This window comes from Polistes fuscatus, unplaced genomic scaffold (genome assembly GCF_010416935.1).
Source record: "Polistes fuscatus isolate 324 unplaced genomic scaffold, CU_Pfus_HIC Scaffold7, whole genome shotgun sequence".
In the NCBI taxonomy this organism is placed as follows: domain Eukaryota; kingdom Metazoa; phylum Arthropoda; class Insecta; order Hymenoptera; family Vespidae; genus Polistes; species Polistes fuscatus.
In genome coordinates, this window is record NW_025113151.1 from 1,150,393 (window position 1) to 1,175,881 (window position 25,489).

The 25,489-nt window shown below is 35.2% G+C and overlaps 1 protein-coding gene and 1 long non-coding RNA gene across 2 annotated transcripts in view; both read left to right on the forward strand.

The window, feature by feature from the left end:
* The window catches only part of LOC122523923 (AT-rich interactive domain-containing protein 2), a 30,546-nt gene extending 8,780 nt beyond the window's left edge, over positions 1-21,766 (forward strand). The window contains exons 3-18 of the mRNA XM_043645910.1: positions 6,041-6,138; positions 7,929-8,080; positions 12,308-12,783; positions 13,167-13,681; positions 13,762-14,153; positions 14,291-14,510; positions 14,606-14,987; positions 15,999-16,304; positions 17,119-17,325; positions 17,409-18,498; positions 18,619-19,429; positions 19,523-19,682; positions 19,773-19,931; positions 20,341-20,421; positions 21,397-21,488; positions 21,577-21,766. Of these exons, the coding sequence (XP_043501845.1) occupies positions 6,041-6,138; positions 7,929-8,080; positions 12,308-12,783; positions 13,167-13,681; positions 13,762-14,153; positions 14,291-14,510; positions 14,606-14,987; positions 15,999-16,304; positions 17,119-17,325; positions 17,409-18,498; positions 18,619-19,429; positions 19,523-19,682; positions 19,773-19,931; positions 20,341-20,421; positions 21,397-21,488; positions 21,577-21,706 (5,271 nt within the window). The 3' untranslated portion in view covers positions 21,707-21,766. The remainder of the gene's footprint in view (positions 1-6,040; positions 6,139-7,928; positions 8,081-12,307; positions 12,784-13,166; positions 13,682-13,761; positions 14,154-14,290; positions 14,511-14,605; positions 14,988-15,998; positions 16,305-17,118; positions 17,326-17,408; positions 18,499-18,618; positions 19,430-19,522; positions 19,683-19,772; positions 19,932-20,340; positions 20,422-21,396; positions 21,489-21,576) is intronic.
* Positions 2,826-3,193, forward strand: LOC122523927. Its single transcript, XR_006305410.1, has 2 exons — positions 2,826-3,002; positions 3,138-3,193. It is a non-coding gene; the product is annotated as an uncharacterized LOC122523927 (long non-coding RNA).
* Positions 21,767-25,489: the final 3,723 nt, after the last annotated feature.

Below are 25,489 nucleotides of genomic sequence, written 5' to 3' on the forward strand. Positions count from 1 at the left end.
GCAAGCTAGCTAGCCCAAATACAGATAGAGACACGTAACTGTTGATCGGACCGGGTGAACAGGAGAAGAGAGAGCGTATTTCTCTGTTCTCCTCTCTCGACGAGCGTTCCGCGCGCATAGTTAGGCAGACACGCGCGCATACGCTCTCGACCGCCCTCCGGCACTCTGCCCTCGCTGTCCCCCGGCCTGCACCAGTGCCTCCCCCGTCCCGACCCCCGGCCCCCTGCTTCTCCCCCTCCTCCTCCATCGCCACTTCCTCTTCCCCGTCCTCCGGCAGCTTCTCTACCTACCCCCGCACGTGTACGCACGCGAAGACTTCTTCATCCATTCGTTCCATTCAGAGTTCACAGTCAGTCAGTCACCAGCACACCTCCACCGATCAGCTGATCTCGGCTGAGCGGTGACGGTGGTGGTAATGGTGGTGGTGGTGGTGGTGGACGTGGACGACGTGGACGACGTGGACGACGTGGACGACGTGGACGACGACGACGACGACGATGACGATGATGATGGCGAGGACAACCGACGATGACGATGACGGTGACGGTGACAGTGACAGTGACGATGACGATGACGATGACGATGACGACGGCAGCGGCAGCGGCAGCAGCAGCAGCAACAGCAGACTGCGCGTCGCCAACCCCCCGTCCCTCTACCCTTCTATCCCCCACCTCATCTTTCTGTTCCACCTCCTCCACCTCCTCTGCCTCTTGTTACCACTGCTCTCCCTGTCCCCTCGATCCCCCCTAGTGGACGATCAGCTGACTGGGAACTGTCAGTCGCGCCGTGGGTCTGTCTGTGAGCCCACGTGTTACTCTGTTAGTGGTAGTAGTGGCGGTGGAGGTGGTAGGGGCTCTCCCGTTCTCTCTCTCTCTCTCTCTCTTTTCTTTTCTCTCTCTCTCTTTCTCTATCTTTCAGTTTGCATGAGTAGACCGACCTTAACCTCGTAGCATGGCTGGGCTGTTTTCTTCGATGCAACCTCCGATTCTATTCGCTCGTGTGGGGTTCCTTTAGATCACTTAATCTATCTGGTTAAAAACGTAAAATCAATATACTCAAATCCAAATTCTAATGCGGGTTTAATATTTGTTGCGTTGTATGTCTCTTGAAAAGAAATTATTCAAAGTATCGAAAACACAGAATGATCACTGATGATGATCTTCTTTAGTGGGGATGTGGTTTGATAGTGGTGTGCATACTCACGCTAAAACTTGTTTTCTTTATTAGATACGGTTGATGATGTTGATGATGATGATGATGATGATGATGATGATAGGTTGTTCGGATATATAGAAGTGTATTTTAACGACTGGTCTGAATTTCTAATGCGTTTATGTATTCAAAATATATGTGTGTGTGTCGAGAGGAAAAGGTACACTGTGTAAATATATATGTATATATACATACACATACACACACACCTTGTATCTTCTTCTCTTAGATTTCATTAGCATGCGCGCTGGGAATTCATTTCATCGGGGTTTTACGTACGTGGGTTATTATTATGGGTTGGTAATTAAGTTGAAATCCAATGACACGAATTTTTATTTTTCATTCCACTTGGAATATACCAATCTCACTCTCTCTCTCTCTCTTTCTTTTGCTTTTTATTTTTACCTATTTGCATTTTAATCAAGGGAAAAAAATAATTAGATCTCTTCCCCCATTGGTCGTAAGGTCGAAATATATTTTCTTCTTTGTTGTATCGTTAGTAGAACAAAAAATAAAGTAGAAGGATCGGTTTACAACGGTTTCTTCTTCTTATTATTATTATTATTATTCTTCTTTTTCTTTTTTTTGTTATTTAACAAGCAGTTGCAGTTTTATAGTGCGATACCTGATTCTTCATTGTATTTATCTTCTTTTTTTAAATTAGATCCAAGGAAACATTCATCAATTACACAGATGTATCTATTTTTTTTTTTGTCAATTGTTATTAGGAAAGTTTTAATAACGAGAATATATATGTATATATGTGTTTGTATGTATCCACTTAACGATGACGTTAAACATGATTTTCATAATTTTACAGACACTCTTAGGGAATAATGGAAATTTTAAATAAAACATAACAAAAAAAAGAAATAATTCATACGTAACTTAGAATTAGAATATTATTTGTTAATCCTTTGATAAATTTAATTTCATAATAATTTTCTCGCATATAATTAAATTATAATTAATTTCAAATTTATATAAACGGATATTATATTACCTTTAAAGTTTAACATATATTTACCGTATTACTCGTCTAAGTCAATAATATTTTTCTTTTTTCTTTCCTCACGAAGAATTTGCAATAACCTGGGGAATCATAAATACGTCGATCTATTTTCTTAGCTCGCGTAAGCGTAACAAGAATTCAATTTTACTGTAGTCATTCGGAAACGTATAAACGCGCACATACACACACACACATACACACGTATATACGCAAACAAAGATCGACGCTAATTATATTCCTACTTTTAGTTTGCTAAATTATTCCTAGAAGAATATTTTTCAACGATTCAAATTTATTTGCCAACAACACGGCAAACACCAAACTAATTTAATCGGCATTTAATTATATATTCATATCGTATAATAATTATTTCAAATTAAAATAAAACAAAATTAAAAAACTTAGATCCGAATCATCAAAATCATTTTTATGTTTCGATAAATATATTTTAATAAATTCATTTCAAATAATATAAAAAATTTGCAATTCAATTACGTTCAATATTTCTGCAAGCTTGAAGGGGGGAAGAGGGGGAAGAAACCATCGGTATTTTTCTGATACTTTGTTCGACTCGCATGACACACCAACCATATATATATATATATAGAATAATAATTATAATAATAATAATTATTATTATCATTATCTACTACGTATTATCATAAACTTATCTCGCAATTTTTTATTGATTCGCGTTATCTATAAAACCTCTTACTCTTCTTATCCATAAGAGAACAAAAGAGAAGAGTGTAGAACCATTTTGAAAACATACACCCAGGTATAGTAATCGTTCTTAATAGCATAACAATAAAAAATGAATTTTCATTGGACAGCTTATCTTACCAAGAATTCATTATTATCATAATCATCATCATTATTATTATTATTATTATTATAAAAAAAAAACAAGTAGAGATATCCTATGCACATGCAGCAGAGATGCAATACGAATCTAAACTGCATAGACAAGAAGAAGAAGAAGAAGAAGAGAAGGAGGAAGAGGAGGAGGAGGAGGAAGAGGAAGAGGAAGAGGAAGGAGTGAAAGAAAGAGAAGAGAAGAGAACGGGGAGGAAAGAGGAGCAGGAGGAAGGGAGGAGGGAGGGTGTGTGGAATTGGGTAGAGGGGGGAGAAAGAGAAAGAGAGAGGGGGGTTGAGGGGGCAGGAGGAGGTAAAGAGAGACCATATCCTACCCCAACGAGCACATGGCGCCAAAGACACTTTCATTGCGCGGTCCTCCGAAGCAAACACGTGGATACGTCGTTCAACGCTCTCTCAAAGAACATTCAGCAGGCAGAGGCAGGCAGGCGCATGCGCATCGTTCTTTGGCATTACCAAGGTCAAGCAAAGTTGCACGATTACGAGCAGACCGAGGCCAGGGATATCCTAACGCGCGTATCTGTTAGTTCGATGCATTTGTTCGATGCTCTTGCACAGATAGAAAGAATTGTTGTGGTTTGCTTTCTCTATCAATGTTTGGTTGTTGAGTATAAACCACCAATACAATAAGATAGTGCAATTGATTAGTTAACTGATTATCTTAGGTAAATGTAATAAAAAATATAAAAAAAATGTACTTTTGGTAATCCTAGAATTTGATCTGTTTGTTCGATGCACTTGCATAGAGAGAATTGTGTTTGGTTGTTGAGCATGAACCACCACCAATACAATATGATAGTGCAATTGATTAGTTAACTGATAATCTTAAGTAAATGTAATAAAAAATATAAAACAAATGCACTTTTGGTAATCCTCGAATTTGATCATTGGTTTGATTGATATTGGTTGGTGGTTTCAGTTCATTGAATTTTGATCAATCAAGTGACATTGTTCTATGTTCAACTAACAATCCCATTTATCCTAAATCAACGAATAATCGATTTTAATGAAAAAGAGGGAGGAATATATTAGCAGAATGAAATCTTGGTGTGTTACAGTTCCTCCACTCCCTCCCCCATTAAATGAATTTTCGTCAATCAAGAAACATTGTTTCCACGCGTTTAATTGCAAATCCCATTTGATTGACTGATAGTCCAGTTACATCGAATTGTCTGTCAAAAGTATTAAAATAAAATAATTGAATATCTAATAAATATGCCATATTCGGTGTATGAGAGGATATGCAGAGGAAGTTCATTTTACTTCGTTCATTCTTTAGGATTATTATTCGAAGGGATGGTAAAAGGGAAGACAGTAGTAATGCATTCGAGATATCAATCTCTCTGGGAAGGGGAAAGAAAAAATTGAGGAAAAGAAACTAACTAGCTAGCTAGCTAGCTAGCAATGCTTGTAGTAGTAGTAGTAGTTGTTTTCTTCAGTATTCCCTGACCAACTTTCTTGGACACGCGACTCTCAACACGGCGACAGGGTTGTCGGGTAAAAGAGGATTCATTGGTTAGGTTTGATGATGCATCATCTTATTACTTATCTCGAGGTCGTCCACAACGCGGCGCCACTTTCTCAGTCTTGTTAGACTTGTTGGGTTCCATTTATCTTCTCTTCTCTTCTCTTCTCTTCTCTTCTTCGGGGGTTCACATATTCGAAGTGACGAGAATAGCTGGCAAAAGCATGGGCGCAAATCCAGAGAAAGAAAAAAAGAGAGAGAGAGAGAGCACTGACCCAATATCCACGTACCCCCACCAATCCTACTTTGGTATATTTTGATATATTTTGCCAAGGGCCTCTCCGAATTTTCATCAGTTCGCTCGATAACCAACCAAACCACCCCAACCCCCCCCCATCACTCAACTTTTTGGCTCTCGCACGTGTCGTAGGCGTGGTCATCTCGACGACAACGACATACAAACTTTTATGAAACCTATCAAACCCTAATATATATATATATATGTATGTATGTATGTGTGTATGTGTGTGTGTATGTAAGAACTTTTGACTCGTTCCAAATTTCTCTTTGTTCTCATTTGGTTTGCATTTTTTATTTTATTTTCTTTTATTTTATTTGCTGCTATTCGTGAACGTTCGTTTTTTCTTCTTTTTCGTCAAACCTGCACCTTTGGGGATTGCAATCATTTTTATATTAAAAATAAAAGCAATTGTAATATTTCAAACTTCTTTTCTACTGAAAGAATTTTCTTTTTTTTTTTTCTCCTCCAATTCCACGAATACTTTGTATAATTACTTGAATTATTACACAGTATTACGAAGAACTTTTTTTTCTTTCCTATTTTCTTATTAATATCTTGAGTTAACTTTTTCTTTTTCTTCTTCTTGCAACATTACCATTTCTTAATGACGACGCCTAACAATCTTATGCCAAGTTAGTTATTAACGAATTATTTAGTCAAGCAATATGATGTTTGCAGTCTTTATGAAGTATCTTTTTATTTTTTTAATGCTTGCATTACAACTCGGATGTTGCATTCCACAAGGTCGTTCGTTTTTCATTACTCTTCGAACAACTTGTATATTCATTTTATTTATATATTCTGCAAACAAACAAATCATTATTACAACGAAGTTAACTTGCAAACGGGAAGAATAATTCTTCAGCTAGGTCGTATCGATCTGATAATTATTGCGCAAACTTTGAACACACACACACCCATCATGTTATACGATTATTATTATTATTATTATTATACCTTTCAATTCTTCGTTCAATATCATTTAATCTTACTTACAAAAATTTTCTCTTACGAAATATATGACAAATTATATTTTTTAACCGATAGAACAATCATTATTGTTTAACACGTTCCGTGCCATGTGCATCACCGGTGGTACACGTAGTCATATTTATTTAATGCACTAAACTATAAAAAAGTTAATTGTTTTTTTGCATAATTTTTGTCATTCCAGGTGAATACAAGGAACGAGTGGGCCTCGTTGTGCGAACAATTTCATCTGCCGAACGGCTGCGTCAACAGCGGAATCGGCCTTAAACAAATATACCTTCGGTAAGTGGTGTGTTGGCCAGTTAAATGGAACCACTCTAGTGGAAAGTGAGAAATTGTTATGACGAAATTATACGAAAATTAAACGAATAACTCGGAGAAGAAGATCGATCGATTCAACTTAAGGTGGTTCATTTGTTGAACCAAGTAGAAAATATATATCAAAATAAATCATACGATATTATTCCTCGGACACATATAATTATCTACACATTACCTTGCTACTTGTTTTAAGTATAATAGATAATAAAATACACATTAGACACATTCACCATTTTCATCGGAAGAAAATGATGCAGTTAAAAATGAATATAATTGTTGTTATTTAAAAGAACAAAAATAAATGACTCGACCTGATATTAATTAACCCAGTTCTCCCCCTGGTATCATAAAAATTTAGTAAAAATTTCGGATGACAGTATATGATATTTTCTTGTTATTACAATCAATTATCTTTACAATGTTTGAATATTCGATAAATAAATTGAACATAGATGTACATACACTTAATCCCATCGAACTTATTGTTCAATTAAATCCTGTTAATATTGTGTAGGGGGTACGGTATAGTATTAGAAACAGAATTGTAGGTTGTGTTAGGCGCGCGCCCTCGAATGGAAAGCGGGTTCTACTTCCTCTGACAGCCCGCGAGCGTCTGCAAGAGCAGAGGTAGCAGCAAAATGCTGCGCTACCACCACCGAGTAGTATCGGCGTTGGTCCTCCGCCCCACCACCACCACCATTTTCCGTATCGTATCGTACGTACACGTTCATTCATTCATTCAGTCAGTGCCCGGCCTCACCGAAGCGCCACGTGCTTGCTTTCTCAGTCAGTGTCCTCTCTCTCCAATCGAGCCCTGCAACAACCTTGTTGTCTCTCACCAACCCAACCAGTCAACTAGCTAGTTTGCTAGCTAGCTAGCTAACGTCGAGGACGTTCTGCTTCCTCTAACTGATAATCACCACTCACATTGATTCATTTCAAACGTGTATTCGTTATTTGTATCCCTGATAACGCCTACTTTCTAAAGCCTACTTACTTACTTACTTAGTTACTTACGTGTGTTTGTGTCTGTGTTCGATTAAACTTCATTTTATTTCACACAGTTCTCATGTATTACTGATCATGTGGATTTCATTTGATTTATACACCCTAATGATATCAATATTAACCATCAGATAGATACAAATCTTCATTAATTCAGCATCTAGGGTTGTGGTCATTTTTGGAATGATTACGAGTTAGAGAATATTTAGTAGTACCTACTCTACTATTGAAGTTCGGAGGGATACTGAGCATGCCGGCACAGTAGTCAAAGTGTCCGTGCTCGGCCTGCACCCACCAACCGCCAATCAGGCTCTGGTTGGCTGGCTCCACCGCCTGTGTGCACCTTCCGTACTCTACTACTACTACGTTGGTGCATGAATGAATTCACTACACCTATCCCCCACCACTTTCTTTTGCCCACCCACGATATCGTGTCCCTCTCTCCTTCCTCCTCCTTCCTCCTCCTCCTCCTCCTCCTCCTCCTCTTCCACCCCATCTTCTTTCTCACTCTCTTTCTCACCGACACTCCACACTCCACTTTACTAGTTGTTGTTGGTTGACTTCATCTCTTACTGATTCTGTTATTAACATCTTCAATTAGATTTTGGATAATTTAAAACATTTGGATTCATCATTCCTCTGTCGATCGATCTTCTTTGTTCGGTTTATCATCAAATTTAATTCGTAATATCAATAATGATATATATAAATACACTTAACATTATACTAATTTGTATTTCTTTCAGGTATCTGGACAGGTACGAGAAGGTACACTTCTTAGGAGAAGATGGACAACAAGCGGACGACGAAGACGAGGATTCCAGACACCGGAAGTGGTCTGCCAGAGCATTACATTCGGTTCCTCTTACATATAATCATCATCAACATAATGTTGCAGGTAAAATGAATTCTATCGTTTCATTTATACAGACGCAAATGATTAGATTTTAATTAGAACTAATGTATACACAGAAGAGTAGTATATATCACTCGAGAAACTCTCGCGCGGTTACATTTGAATAATTAACTTTATATTAACGTTTATTAGATTTTAATCACGTAGAAGTAAAAAAAAAAAAAATTCGAAAAAGGAAAACAACGCACGCGTCATCATCATCATCATGCCATTATTATTCCACAGATTGTGAGACACTAACAGAATGAGAAATGTTTTACATTTGAATTTGAAAGGTAAATGAAAAAAAGGAACAAAATAATCTTTATTTTCCATTACCTCACGTATTAATATTTCTTTGTTCCTGTCTAGCCGTTATTATTAAAACAATTATCGTTTTCGAATGAGGACACAAAGGTGCAAAAAAAGGAATGATATTTAAAAGGTGTCAACCGAAAGAGAGAGAAAAACAGGTGAACGCCCGTCGAGAATACATTGTGAAAAGGATTTATATATACACACATACATATATATGTATGTATATATATGTTTGCACGTATCACACGTATATATACAATACAACACACGTCAATACATAACAGACGCTACATAAATGTATGATATCTATCGTGACGAAGCAGCAACGGGTTATTGACGTGTTCTATCTCTCTCTTTCTCATGGAGAATTGCTGTCGACTTTCAACACACATATATATACATATATATGTATATACACGTATACACACGTATAAAGAATTCTGTATACACATGCAGAGAAACGAGTGAACTTCTCTCTCTTTCTTTTTCTCTCTTTTTCTCTCTTTACTTGCGGTACGCTCGAGGGAAACAGATGGGCAGAACGAAGCGGATAAAGAAATGAGGAAAAAAAAGAAGAAGAAGATGAAAGAAAAAGAATACGCGTAAAGAAAATTAACGCGTTACCGACTCTACGACATTGGTTTCTTGGAAATCGTTGGATTACTGTGTGTGTTAGTAATAAGGGGGAAGAAGAAGAAACATTATATGCAACATATTTTCTAAATTCAAAACTTGAGCCTCTAACGAATGCAATAATAATTGTGACATAATCTTCCTATAAAGTTATGTAACCCTTAAGGAGTCGGATTAAAACAACAGGAAGAATGTTGATTAGCTGAACAAACCAACAAAAATACGCCATTTTTCTGCAAACTGAGATATCACGAAGTTGTAATAAAGTAAGAAGCCCAATAATAAGAAAAAGGGGGAGAAGTAAGAAAGTTCACGTAGTTTAGAACGTTTATGCGTACGTGCGTGTGTATATGTGTGTGTATGTGTAGAAATATATATGTAGAAAATATCTGACGCGTATACGGCACGTGGAAGAGATAATTTAATGAGCAATAATCATCGTTTTCTTTCTCTCTCTCTCTCTCTCTCTCTCATTCTCTTATATTTATAGGTGTGCGCGCGTGTATTATGTATACGTGTGTGTATGTGTGCGAAGTTATGGACATACACAAAGCTGTATCTGAGCTTTGATGGGCAGAAACACGTCGGGTCTATATTTGCGGCGCACGCGCGTTTGTCGACAATAATTCTTCTTCGTGTATAGAAAAGAGAGAGAAAGAGAAAGAGAGAGAGAGAGAAAATCGAGGGGGGGGTTCACCCGTTTTTCTCTCTCTCTCTCTTTCTCTTCTCACCAGCTCTTTGTCACCTCGCTTCGTCACCTTCCTTTCATCTCCGCAAGCGCAAACCGCAGAGACGAATGATCTGCAGAGGAAGGGGGAGGGTTCTTCCTCCTCTCCGGGTTCTGTAAACTCGTTAGAGAAAAATTCTGCCCTCGAGCTATAGTCAAATGTCCGTTCAACAACCACTACCACAACTACTTCTTTCATCATTTTTAATATACTTACTTTTATAATGAACCGATCAAAATGTATTTGCATATTGATTAATATTTGTTTAGGAAAGATTTATACAAATCCCCTCCCCGCAAGATCTTTGAACAAAAATAGAAGACAAAGAAATATTTTTGCAGATGCGATAAACAATTTCATAAAATGAAATGATCGAGGATGATGATATGGGATTAATTAAAATCCATCTATAATATAATGATTCATAATTTGTTTCTATCTTATGAGAAAATAATGAAGAGGATTGTATCTGTCTCCTCTCTGGTTGATGATGGTGGTGGTGGTGTCAAGTGGTGGTGGAACGAGAGGAAGAGATAATGCGCAGTATGCGAATGGAAGTTCGCGGAGGAGCTGAAGTTCGTGGCAGCAAAAGGAGCAAGAGGTTGGATGGGGGTGGGAGTTGGGAGTGTGGGTTGGTTGGTTGGTTGGTTGGTTGGGTTGGGTTGGGTTGGGGGAATAGAACAAGAGAAAGCAATCAATAAACGTTTGCGGGAGATAGGAACGAACGGAGCAGAGATCTGAACACATAGCTGAACAGGAGCTAAACAGAAGCTGAACAGATAGCTGAACAGAACTGAACAGAACTGAACAGAACTGAACAGGAGCTGAACAGAACAGAATAGCAGCAGAAGCAGCAGAAACAGAAACAGCAGTTCTTGACATTCTCCCTGCGCGATGGCAGAGAATCAACAACGACGCGCTTGCGTGACTCCGGTTGGATTCTCAATTTTGATCCCACCAGTTCAGCGAGCGCGTGCGAAGTAGTGGCCTTCCTTGTGCGCGATTGTCGCATCGGCGGCGGCGGCGGCGGCGGGGTTCTTCTTCTTCTTCTTCTGGGCCGCGTGCGACGTGTAAAAAGCAAAATCCCGGTGCGTGGTGACGTCGTCCTCGGAGCCCCCCCCGCCCTCTAAACTGCGTGACGTCTAACGCACACCGCCGACATCATCCATGACACCAACCAAAACCAATCGATGACGCATTCTATGCATCTTCTTGATGCCACTACACACACACACACACACACACTCGATGCACCGACCCCAGACGCCTCTTTAAATCACTGAGCGCCCACCCTATGAGCTCCAATTATTCAACCCAACATAGTTTTAGGGATTATAATGAAATCTAACATATAACACGTTTTCTTTTAACGCAAGGAAATGGATTTTTGTTCATGTTTAATCTGTTCGTTCGGAATTCAATTTGATGTCCAATGACGATGATGATAGATCAAAGAACAACTCTAACAACAAATGATCCCATTCCTATATCTATTTTTATCCAAATTTTCAATCTATTTTAGTTGAAGTATTTGAAAAAGAAAAAAGAATAAGATACACAGAGAGCAAAAGAGTTAGAGTACTCCATAATCTCTCTCGTGTCTTCCGGTAATCTCTTCAAAGCTTTCCTACCAAAAATATTTTGGCAATTCGCCCAAGTTAAATCGTTTCAAATTGAATTCACGCAACGTGTTTTGATTTATTGTAATCTTACCCCGATCATCGTTTTTTTTTTTATTCCCCCCTCATTCAAAAATGAAGATATGCAACTGTAACAATTAGAGAAATAGAACATTCAAAATTCTGGTAAGAAAAGAACAATCGTTATGGGGTTAGGTGATGAAGGCGTTTAAAACTGCTCTCTGTCTTTTTATGAGACTCGATGTATAATGATACCTTTACTATGCTACCATATTTAATGGCAGCTGGTGGACAAGATAGTAGGAGAGTTCGAGCGTAACGATCGTGGTTGATAGGCATTGCACGTGAAGCGATTGCGGTTATTGAACGCGACCTCTCCTCGACACACAGGGTATCTAGATGCGATACCGTAAAGCATGTTTTATATTTACGAGAACCGTGTTCTAAGCTCTCTCTCTCTTTCTCTCTCTCTCTCTCTCTCTCTCTCTTTCTTTCTTTCTCTTTAGAAAATTTCATTTAACCGATAAAGACAAAGACTATTTCTATCCTTTAAATAATAATCAATTCAACGTGTATACATTTTTTTCTAAACGGTAAAACAAACGTTATTTATATTTTACCATTAGTAAAATCTTACTTGACACTGTTTTTAGGATACATGTAATTAACTTTGGTTTATTTATTACCATTTGATATCTATTTATTTTTTTTATTGAATTCTTCTAATGGGGGACTACTTTGGTATTTTTTAAATTAATATCCAAGGTAAACTTGCGGTGTTTATAGATCACTGTTACTTGTATTTAAACTTATGGTATCAAATAAGTTATTAATATAAAATTAGTTTATATATATATATTAAAGAAATGTAATATATTTAATATAACATATGTTTTTTGTTTTGTTTTCAGAATCTCTTCGCGATTACAATGGTCTATCGTCCGACTTGTACAAGCCAACAAATTACGATAAACTGGCATTGTCCTTGCTTTCGCCTCTTCCAAACGAACAAGACTTTGCGATAAACGTTTGCACGCTTTTGTCCAATGAAGGGAAGCACACGTTACGTTTAGACAAGTATCCACGTTTGGTGAACATCTTGTTAGCTCATGCCGGAGTTTTTGACTCGCCTGGTACGCGCCAACTTTTCATCGAGGTTTATTCTCGCGTGAGAAACTATTCTATCAATTCGTTTTGGTCCGACGTACTCGATTCGCAAGACGTGATAGATCTTACCAACGAGAGAACCTTTATGAAGAAGCCATCAACGAGCTTGAACACGTTCTCCAGGCGGAAAACATTGGAAAAGGAAAAGCAGAATAAAGCAGCGACTACGACGGTCCAAGATACTAATGAGGAAACCGTCACGTCGATGGACGTTGATGGGGTAAACCAATCAATATTTTTACTTCTTTAATTATTTATCAATAACAGAAAATTCCCTTCTTATATTGGAACATGTTGCAATATGTGCAATATGTGCAACCATGCAAATTGAAACCTGCATTGGTTATAGTTTGTCTTAACATTGTAAATTAATCTCCCAAGGGGAGAGTCTCTCTCGAGTTGACCGATTTTTTTTAAATTACTTTTACACAGTTGATTCCAAACTACTGCATATACATTGCAACATGTATCACGAAACTTAAGAATTTATACCATGCATCAGCAATTTCTACTGGTGTATAGGATGATGTTGATAATAATAATTATTTTCATTAACAACAGCAATGAATTAAATCTAATATTTGTTTCGTTAACAAATTTCAGGTGCTTCCAGACTGTTCTCGTCTAGATCCTATTGGTTCTCATTTGGATGAGAATTGCAAAGATCAAAATCAAAATTCGATAAAATTCGAGGAAGAGGATAAAGACTTGTTCTGCGTTGGTAGAACGTTAGGCACGCAAGATCCTTACGGTCAACGCGTGTTACAGATAGCGTCTATCTTACGAAATCTCAGTTTTACTCCGGAGAATGCAGCGGTGCTAAGCACGAATCAATGTTTCTTGAGATTCGTATTGTTGTGTATAAGAGCGAGGTGGAGTAACTTGCATCAACTCGGTTTCGACATATTAGGGAATATAGCAAACGAAATTGTATTAAAGGAAGCTGGGGAAAGGATAACGGACGTTGTCCTGTCTTGCGTTGCTCAGGGTATCGAGTCGCAAGACAGATTTATCGTTATATCCTGTTTGGAGGTGCTTAATAAGATCAGTCAACAGGATAGCAATGAAGAAATCGTTACGTTCGGTTTAGAAGATGGCGTGTATGAACTTATTTGCAGGTACATTAATATTCCCTATTGTTGTTGAGAATCACAATAGGGTATGATTTAATATATTGTTTGAACATTTTGCTTTTTAGGTTTTTAGCCCTAAGCGATATAGCTCTTTTAGTTTATACTTTGGAATGTTTATATGCGTTAACTTCGTTGGGTGAAAGACCGTGTACGAGCGTCGCGCGGGTACGCGGAGCTATCGACACATTGGTTGCACTTGTCACTGTAGAAGCACAGAGCTATGGTCCAAAAGCTTGCATTTTGATGAGAGTGGTAGAAACGGTATCTACCATACCCACGCCATCAAATACAACTCAGAATACTCCCGTTGCTACTGCTGCAACTACTCCGGTTGCATCGGTAACGTCATCACCTGTGCCAGCTACCCCAGCTACGATTACCGCAACCTCAGCTCCGGTCAGTCCGGCACCTTCCAGACCTACTACACCTGCGACTACAAGCAAGTCTACAACGCACAGTATGTACGAATATGTATATTCCATGATCGAAATGTTGTTCGTTATATTTTATCTTTTGAATTTCACCCTTTTCTTCTCTTCTTTTTCTTTTTTCTTTTTTTCCTTTTTCCTTTTCATTTTGTTTATCTCTATTTAGAAGCGGTAGATACAGCCACTGCGTTACAACAGCAACACGCGCATCAACAAATCATTCAGGAAAACGAACAATTCGCTTTAGGATGGTTAAGAGTTACCTTTGAACTAGCACCAGGGATTCGTATCGAACAAGAGGAATTGTATAAAAAATATCTTGGGTGTTGTACGAAGATTGGCAGGAGAGGAGTAATCGCACCACTTCATTTTCCTAGATGCGTTAGGTATATATTTCAATTTGAATGAATAGAATTTTCTAATATGTTTAAAGGATTTTTTAAATGAAATGTTCTTACATTTGGAAATTGTATAAATGTAGATCAGTGTTTGGAGGAACCGTTGGTCCGAATCCACTGAAAGGAGAATCAACCAATACACAGTATTACGAAGGAATCCGCGTACGGGCCACACCAGGCCAAATAATTTATCCGAGCCAAACAGTTATTGCAACTAATACAACACCGATACCAGCTGTCAACGCAACTCCAGTAAAGGTGCTTCCCGTACAACAGCGTACACTCAAGAATATAAGTCCTGCTCCCGATAGCACGGCCCTAGACAATCCTGCATCAGGAGTTCACAGAACTCCAGCCCCTGCATCTCCCATTCTAAAAGCCCAGTTGTCTGCCCCACCAAAACCACCTTCCAGTACGCCAAATCAATCCCAAAATCCAGTCACCAAGGTTGATTCTAAAAGTCAGGTGGGTCCAAGTCCTAGATCTGTATGCCATTCGTTCATGACCTTGGTTCTCATTTTGGTCTCGTAGTTTCTCATGACGCTATATACGTGTGGGCTTCTTTTAACATGCGCTAGAATTCCTTCCTAATTATGGTACAATTTATGTATATTGCATGCTTTTGTTTTAGAACAATGCAAAATTATGCTCTCCCATTACTATGATTAACATATAGGATGATTTTTAATAGCGTATTTTGATATTTTTGGAGGTTTATATTTGCTTTAAATATTTACCATCTAAAATATTAAAACGCATTTTAAGATTCGCCTCGTATATATATATATATATATATGTATATATAACAGGCAAATCTTATTCCGTAATATTAAATATGGAAATTTGCATTGCGTCCGCGTGTATGTGCGTATGGGTGTATGTGTGCGTGTGCTCTAGAAAACAACAACTGTTTTGCATAGTAGTAGATTTGGTTCTTAATGATAAAGTATAACTTAGGGGCTAAAAAAAAAAAGAAAAAGAAAAAAAAACTTCTACTCTATTAATACTGAAAATATTTCGCAGAGCAGCTACGCTATTATTAACACCTACAAAAACTAGACAGCAGAATTTCTCATCGACTTCTTTACCATTTACAAAAGACACGATAATGATCTAAAGTTGAAATATTACACTTTTATTTCAATCTTTATTTTCTTCTTTCTCTATTCTCAATACTATTTCAATGTTATTAAATTATTAAATGGAATGATGAACAAACAAACGAAACAAACAAAATCATATGGTGCTTTTTTACATGAAGAGCATATTAATTAATTTCACGAGACGATATAATAATAACGTGTGTTTATTTGATGTCTTCTATGTAATTCAAACATCATGTTTTCTACTACATAGACATTTAGATTTCATCATTCGTTTTTCTCTCTTCAGCATGTATTTTCAATGAAATCTATATAACGTAAAATAATTTGTTGGTTGAAGTGGTGAGAATTGTATATGACTACTGTCGATTAGGTATCAGTATCTCACCCCCATCTGAGTCAAGCATTGTTGGCCAGTGGATCCCAAAATCAGCAACAGCAACAACAACAGCAACAGCACTCCCAATCTGTCCAAGTAGTAACAAAAGAGGATAACAGAAGTAGTACTACATCCAGTTCTATAATAAAGAGCCTTTTGGCTACCAAGGTAACAGCCAGCAGTGACTGCATGTCCAGTGCTGCTGCAACTTGTGTGTCTACCCTTACTGCCTGTGTAACAAACACTACCACTAGCATCGCATCCAGCATCAGTGCCAACCAGCTAATAACAAGCAACCAGGTATAATTGTACATTAACATGACACAAAAAAAAAGTGTAGTATTTATAAACAAATATTTACGCATCATATATTACACATTAGATCTGAAATTGTGTCTAATTAACTCTTCTTATTTGGAACTATGTATAATAAAGTTAAATGTGTATATGTGAGAATAATAATTTATCGACGATTAATACTTTCAAAAGTATCTCGTCGCTTCGTTACAATTTTATATTACAGATATTGTTTAAATGATTATTAGTAGATGCTATAATAATAATCTCTAAGTACTATCAAAAATAATAATTGAAGTACGTAATTTTTCTTTATTATAGAACAAATAGGTAGACGATCTACAAATAGGTATCTTAAGTTTTTGTTTCTTTCATTTTGTTTTTATTAGTGTATGAGTATATGATGTAGTGTTGTGTGCTGTGTTGATTTTTCTTTTTTATCGTGACGTTAATATTCTTTTTTTTTTTTATATATATCCTTTTTTCTTTTTTAGAAATGTAAGCTCTATCCAAAAATTCCTATCCCTTTCCTACTTGACAAATATGAAATAAGTAGGTCATTAATGATCTTTTAACAGAGTGAGTTTTTGTCCATTAAAATAAGACAATGATAATTAAAAAAAAAAAACTAACAAACAGCATGATGATGTTAAAAAAAAAATCAAATAATCATGAATTTAAAGTGACAAAATATGAACATATAAATATGAATTATATTGATCAAAGATAAATTGATATATACGAAATTTAGGACTATATAATTCATTTTTAGAAAAATTGATAAATGTATTTGCTAACGATGATTCCATTTTAATAGGTTGCACAACGTCAACAACAACAAAGGTTACTGCAACAGCAGTTAACAGGCGTGGTACAGCCTGCAGCTCCTGCAGCAACCCCAGCAACAATACTCCCTAAGGCTTCTGTTAACTCAAAACAAAAACAAGTTATTGCATCTATTCCTGCCAAAAAAATCCAGAGACTTAATGGAGCTAAATTTATTATGACTAACAATTGTGAGAAGGTAAGAGAATGATGATTCACTTTATTTTAATATAAATGTGTTTTTGTGTGCATCTTATCTATAAATAATATATTGTTTCGCAGACTGAAGTAAACGATGTGAATGAGAGCGTGAACCAAATCGTAACGTCAACCACGGTAATATTGAATTCGACTGAGAATCACATATCCTCAATTGTAAAGGTTTGTCAGCCACCGAGTTCTACCACAATTGGTAGTGCTACAAACAAATCCAATCAACGAAGTACGTGTACTTCGATTGCCGAAGATTCCGATTCAACGAACAATTCTTTGGCTTCTAGTAGTGGTATAGGTGGTAGTAGAGATTTTTCCGGTGTTGGTGTAGAAGAAGATAATTCTTTGACGAGTTTCGAAGGAATACTTCTAAATGGTGCACCAACTAATATAGATATTAATGCACAAGACGATGGATCATCCAAAGATTCGTCTAGTGTAAGTTCAAAGGAAAAACCATTGCAGAGTATGATGTTGGCTGATTTGTTAGAGAGGAAGGTGGTTGACAAGGAGCCTATTTTGAACGGAGTTCTCGGAAAGAATTCAATCAACGAAAAGGGAATGGATCTAGTTGAAAATCATATTAAAAAGGTATTAAAAGAATCTCCAACTGATATTAAAATTAAAAAGGAATTAGTAGAAAGTGATACGATGCAGACCGATGTAACCGAGAATACGTTAATCGAAACTCTGAGAGGAATTAAAAGAGAAGCTAGCGATTCTGATGAGATAGTAGATACGAAAAAATTAAAATATTCTAATGGCACAACGTCGCCTGATCATGCTGTTGATTCAACCACCGTCGAATCTACGATGTCGAGTATCAAATCGGAAGAACAAGAAGATGACAAGGATAGTGAGAAAGCTACGGTTTCCTCTACTGCTGCTAACCTTTATGCAGCTCTTGCTGCTGATTGCATAGAAGATGAAACTGATCTTGAAGAACAAATAACTATTGTTAAGGAGGAACCTCCTCCTCCTCCTCCAGTCGTGAAAGAAGAACCTCACATATTTATTAATCAAATTAGTCAACAACACCAACAGCAGCAGCAGCAGCAACAACACCAACAACAACAGCAGCAGCAGCAGCAACAACAACAGCAGCAGCAGCAACAACAACAACACCTTCAACATCAGCAGCAGCAACAGCAACAGCAACATCATCACCACCATCATCAGCATCAACATCAGCATCAGCATCAACAACATCAACACCAACATCAGCATCATCAGCATCACCAGCAGCCGCAGCAACAACAGCAACATCACCAGCCACAACAGTTAATAGTAGCTACTCCACGACAAATAGTCGTTCAACAGACGATCCAATCGAACAATCAAGTTATAATTCCTGCTGCGTCTGTCAAAGGAAGACAGGCACAAGCACAGCCACAAGTTTTGCTGCAACAAAGTGCGGGAGGGCAACTGCAATATGTTGTATCCGGTGGTGTTCCTGGACAAAACTATGTGTTGGCTCAACCGCAAACAGCATTAGTACAAGGGCAAGCACAGACGGTTCTCGTTGCTCAGACAACTCAACAACAAGGGACTGGGACTAAAACTATTATAATATTGCAGCCTCAAGCTGCTCCTCAAACAACGCCGCAAAAAATGGTAGCTGTTACGCCCCAAGGACAACAAGTTGTCGTAACTCAAGTTCCGCGTCCTATTCTACAAAGTCCAGCTCTTGGTAATATTCCTCCTCCGTTGGTACCTACGTCAGCCACTATTCCACAGACTTCCATAATAGTTAATAGTTCGGTAGCACAAACTAATCCAAATACTGTAACCGTTACGATACCCGCGATGGCTCAACAGAATCCAGTGTCTACTAGTGTACCATCGAGGGTAGTAACCCCAACACCTGCTTCGACACCGCCACCAACAAGACCAACTACGCCTCACCAAGCGGCTGCAACGCATGGACTTCCAGTTAAGCCACCAGTTAAGGCTATCAAAACTGTAAGTTCGTCGACCTCGACAGAACCAGAATCGAAACCTTCCACGAGTCAAATTCCACTCGAGAACAAAACTATTACCATCAAAATAGATCCTAATGCGTATCTCTGCGAATGGCGAGGTTGTCTAAGGTAATTTATTTCTTTTTTTCCCTCCTTATATTTTATTATCTCATGCATACTCAATTTTTAAAGTAACTTCACGTATATTATATTCTCCCATAGGCAATTTAAAACTCCCCATGAAGTTTTCCTTCATGTCTGTGAAATTCATTGTCCAGCTGGCGAGGAAGAAATATTGTGCTTATGGGGTAGTTGCGATGCTTTAAAGAGACGTAGATTTTCTTTAATGACGCATTTATTCGATAGGCACTGTAATTCAGATGTAAGTCACACAACTGTGGATCAATTATATTTAACATATAATTTTATGTTTATATAACATTTGAAATTATTTATTAAAAAATTTGCTCAGTCAATGAGCACTAGAAGGAAACAATTGACCTTAACTGGAAAAACTGAAGTATCAACATCTACACCACCGACGCCTCATCATCCCGGGTATGCACCAAATGCAGCATTCCACGCCATTAAAAGACATGCATTGGAATTCGTGAATCCTAAGGAATTGATGGTAAGCTGCATTATATTTTATAAATAAATATTATTCTAATAATATTTAAAACGTAATTTATAAACCGACACAAAGTTCTGCGTTTACAATAATAATAATAACAACCAATTATATTAATGAGAGACTCGAGAATAGAACTTTTTCATTCTTCAGAAACTACGTTTCCTAAACTACGCTTATACGCAATAATAATTCAATTGCGAATTATTTATGCAGTTCGATAGGAAAGATAGAAACGACAACAGAGATTATGGAGAGTTCGTATATAATAGTCACATTTAGGGTTTTTAATTTCTTAAATATAAAACCCCACTTTAAAGAAGTGCTTTTAATGTCCACAAAAAATCTTCAATAAAATTTGTTGATATCATAAAACTTAACTGAGTTTCTTGTTCTACTGGCAAAGCAGCAGAGGCCAACCAAGCCCGCTGCAGCCACTTCAAGCTCTTCTTCTTCTCCCAGACCTGGGCAAAACCCTCCACCAGAACAGGTAAAGATGTTGTACAAGATTGGAAGATTTTTGGAGCCATGATATACAGCCACAGCTCTCGTGTGCTGCTCGTATTATTTACATACTTGTGCTTTACATATATCTTCTTTGTTTTTTTCGCACCATTTTGATTTTTTATATACATATACATATATATTTATATTCCTTATTGTTTATTATCATATCCCGAGTATTACATGAGCATGGTTTTTTATTTCGTTTCATTTCGTAGCTAGCATTATTATTGTTATTATTGTTTATTTGTTTTCCAAGTGATATTTTGTCCATCTTCTGTTAGGTGCTGGTACATTTTTTATATATATACGCATTTTTTCAATCATTGCAATTGCTGCTTATTATTATTATTATTAAAGTTTTTCATTTAGGAGAGTGACAATTTAAAATGAATTTTAACACGTTTATCGCCACGAAACATTGCTCGATTTACTACCTGTGGCGATCAACGTGTTAGGGGTTGATTATTTTTAGATCGTACATCATTCCTTCATGTATTCGTAAATGTTGTAGTCCGAGAGGAATATTATGTGTATTGTTTTATATCTTGGTATCAGTTTATGAAAGGATAATAAAATATTGATGAAGTAAAAGCTAATAATTATATCAATTAATAATATAATCATTGTGTTGTAATAAAAAGCATGGCAATAACTAATGTTTCGTACGAATATATACTGTAATAGCATCGTAATATGTTTAATTATGTATAACGCTGAAATATAAAACGTTGCTGCATACTTTCACTTAATTTTTATTATTTTATTTTGTTGTTATATTGTTCTATGAATACGTATGTAGTTTGCGAAAAGAAAAAAAAATATACATGCAACAACAAGTACATACTTCAGCGCTGTATATAACACAGTGTGCTTCATTGTTCTAAATCTTGTACGTTGTTTTAAATGAAAATTCTTATAAAGTAATATTAACGAAATTCTATTTGAATATTCTTTACAGGATGACAACGAAGGTCCAGTGACCAAAAGTATTCGCCTGACGGCAGCTCTTATTCTCAGAAACCTAGTCATATACTCAACGCATGGTAAAAGGTAAAGAAATTTTGTAAACTATACAGCGACAACCTATTTCTTTTTTTCTTAGAAATGATAATATAATTAAATTAACATTTTGTTTCAGGCATCTCAGAGCATATGAACCTCATTTGGCAGGTGTGGCATTAAGTAACGTTGAATCATCAAGGACGATCGCACAAGTCTTATATGACATGAATGATCAGAGCAGTAGTAGTAGTCATAGTCATAGGTGACCTCTTGATGCAGGCCTCTAAACTCATACAAAAAGATAAAATAAACTTTCTGAGCAGCGATCGACTTGGTGATTAATTTTCTAAACTCGTCTTGTTCATGGAAATCACACAACACAACACAACGCACGCTCGCATACACGTGCAAGCAAGCAGAGTGAGGTGGGAAAGTTGTTTCTTTAAAGTAGTAAAGATTTTTTAAAGAAACACCAATTTCGGATTGTGTCTTTTTGTGCATATTAAGTAAACAAAAAATATAATTATAATAATAATAATATTAATAATAACAATAATAATAATATTAATAATATTAATAATATTAATAATAATAATAATTATAATAATAATAATCTAAATAAGAAATCGGAAGAAGAAGAAGAAGAAGAAGAAGAAAAAAGAAGAAAATAAGAAGAAATAAGAAGAATGATAATGTTCCATATATAAAAAAGAGGCCTATCGACTTATTAGGCAAATAATAAATTTGCCAATTTAGATCATAATTAATAACGAACTATATTAAACTAGTAGTGACACGAAGAAAACAAAGACAGTTAATTAAAGATGAAAACGTTGGTGATTCAGAATGAAAAACTCTTTAAGTGATAATGAACGAAATAAGATTTCAAATTTAATATTAATATTTATTTTCTCAACACAAGATGCGAGACGAATGTTTTTAGTAAACGTGTACAAAAGAAAAATAATAAGAAAAAAATAACAAAAAGAAAAGATAAGATAAAAATGAAAGAAACAAACAAAAATGTCGAAGAAAAAATACTTTACGGACGTTAATAGTTAATTGTAATCAATATTATTATACACAATTATTAATTAATATTATTGTATGTTTTTTCATAAGCCACCAAGAACCTAGAATGTATAAAATTTATCTTTTTATCAAATATGTTTCTCTCTCTCTTTTTCTATTTCTATTTCTCTCTATCTCTATCTCTCTCTCTTTCTCTATTTCTATCTTCTCTTTAAAAATTGTTATTTTGCTTATGATTATTACACATACACACACATACGCGTCATCCTGCTGCAATTTGTTAAATGGCTATTAATTATTATCTGTCTCTCTTTCTCTTTTTCTTTTATTATTGAATAATTATTAAAATGTTAAGTTGAAATGTTAATAAGGAAGAAAAAAAAAAATTACAAAATTTATAGCACACGTACGCACGATATAACAATATCAATGTCTAGTTTTAGATCATCTTAACAACAACACTTTATATCTTGGAAATTTTTGCCCAATTTTCATGTTAAAATTGTGTCATTATTTTTTTCTATTTTATTTTATATATATATATATATTATTTCTTTCTTTTTTCGTTGCAACCTTGTCATCATATTAGGTAATCTCTATTATAACGATGTAATATTTTTCTTTACGTTAAATTATTTATACGAACCGTGCAAAACTATGATTAAGTTCTTTTTTTTACGTAGATTTACGAAAGAGTTGAATACTTTATATGTATAAAAAAAAACTAAACACGTATTACACATCTCCACACGTACATACACTCACATGCAACAAACATATAGGGCCTAACAATGTCGAACTACTCATTATAATCTTGTCAGTTCCTTATCATTTTTATTTTCTTTTTCTTTTTTTTTTTTTTAATGTAATACGATTATATTTCTATTTTTTAATCTGAAGGCTTGAGCATATGTAGTTTGTAAGATACAAAGTTCCATGCACAATGTATATAAATGTCTAATCAACATATCTTTGATTTGTTTTCGCTCGAAATAAAAGAAAAAAAAAGAAAAGAAAAGAAAAGAAAAGCAAGCAAACAAATAAACAAAAGCGAGGAAAAAAAAATGTGCAAAAGTTTACGTATAAACTTTTAATGGATGTAATATCATTGTTCGTTAATTTAATTAAGAAAAGAAAGAAAGAAGGAAGGAAAGAAAAGCGCAATGACAAAGGTAGTTTTTTTTCTTTTTTTTAATTTTTAAAGGAATTTTTATATAATTGATTTTTCGCGTAAATGAAATATATTATTAATATTGTGTTTCTAAAAAACACTTATTGTATTATATAGGATGTAAAGAAGATTAATTGCCATGAAAAGCAAACAACAAAAAGAAATTAAGAAAAACCCACTCAAATTTTTATTGGTAAAATGTTGCAAATTCTCTCAATGAAGAAATAAATTAAAATAATAAAACTCGGTTCTTTGGTGCATTAAAAATGTAATTTTGTGTTTAAGAAAAAAAAAAAGGTGTGTCGTCTTTTATTATATTTTTTATTATTTTTTTTTTTTACTTTTATTTCTCATTTTCTTTTTTTGCAAGCGTTCAACAAGTTTAATGATTAATCGAAACATCTTGAAAACTTTCGCAATAGGATTGCATTTACGTTATCGTTTCTCGATCGTCGTCTTAAGGACACCAGTGACATTTTGCGTATTAAATTAAGCTAATAATATTCGAACTTATACATATAATATAAAACATATACATAAACTGTAAATAATTACTATAATAATTAATAATTAATAATTAATAATAATAATAATAATAATAATAATAATAATAATACTTGTATTTCATTCATAATGATGTTAAGGCGTCTGTGTATAAATTTCTTTAAACGAAAAAAGAAAAAAAAATAAAGTTGTAAGGTTTAAATGAAAGCGTTCGAGGAGCGAAGTATGGAAAGCAAAAAACAAAAAAAAGAATTAAAATAAAATAAAATAGAATAATAATATTGTACTATAAAATAGATTATGACAAGACGTAGAAGTTGCAAAAAAAAGAAAAAGATGATGATGATGATGATGATGATGATGATGATGATGGTAATGATGATGGAGGATTTTTGTAATTACTCATTGAATTCAGCAAGAAGAAGCAGCAACAAGCAAAACAGTAATAGCTAAAATGTTACGAATAATGCTGGTGGATCGGTATTATTATTAAACAAAACAAAAACAAAAAAATCAGCTCATTAAGAATAATTACAAATAATAACTATTATAATAATGGACCTTATGTGAGCCTCTATTATGTATTTTATACATAAATATATAAATATAAATTTTAAAGAAAAAAGGAAAAATATAAAAGCTACACTAAAGCAAGCAAAGTTTAATAATAGCTGGATATGATCGTGTTAAAGGAGGATGAAAATCTTATCGGAGAGAGGCTTCTTTTTTTTCTTTTTTTTTTTTTTCTAATTTTATTATTTGTAATTAATTTAGTTTATATTATTTCATTTGATACAGAGATGATCATCGATGATCATAAATCAATAAACGACAATTGTGTAAAAGAATGAAAGGTTCATGTAACAAATAAGGTATGATGATATGGGGAAAAGAAGAAGAAGAAAAAAAAATTAAGGTATATATATATTAAAAGGAAAATGATGAATGAATGAACGGATATCTTCTATGATATTTGTTCTGCCATCGTATTGTACGGATGTGTTAATAGCGTATTAGTAATTAATTATTATTAAGCGAAAAATATTGATAGTTGGGCGATTATGAGTATCCTGATTATCGTACTATATTGCCAGGTATTGCCAATTAATGGCGATATTATACTATTGAAAAGAAAAGAAAAGAAAAGAAAAGAAAAGAAAAGTAAGGAAAAAAACAAAAAACAACAACTTTAAATACAATAATTATATCGTATATTTTTCATGTGCTTTTGTGTTAATTTTTTAAAATTTCAACAAAAATCTAAGTAAATTACCTCTACTTTTTCCCAAATGTGCGAAAAATGTATATATACAAATGTCGATGGAAACAAAACATGACTCTG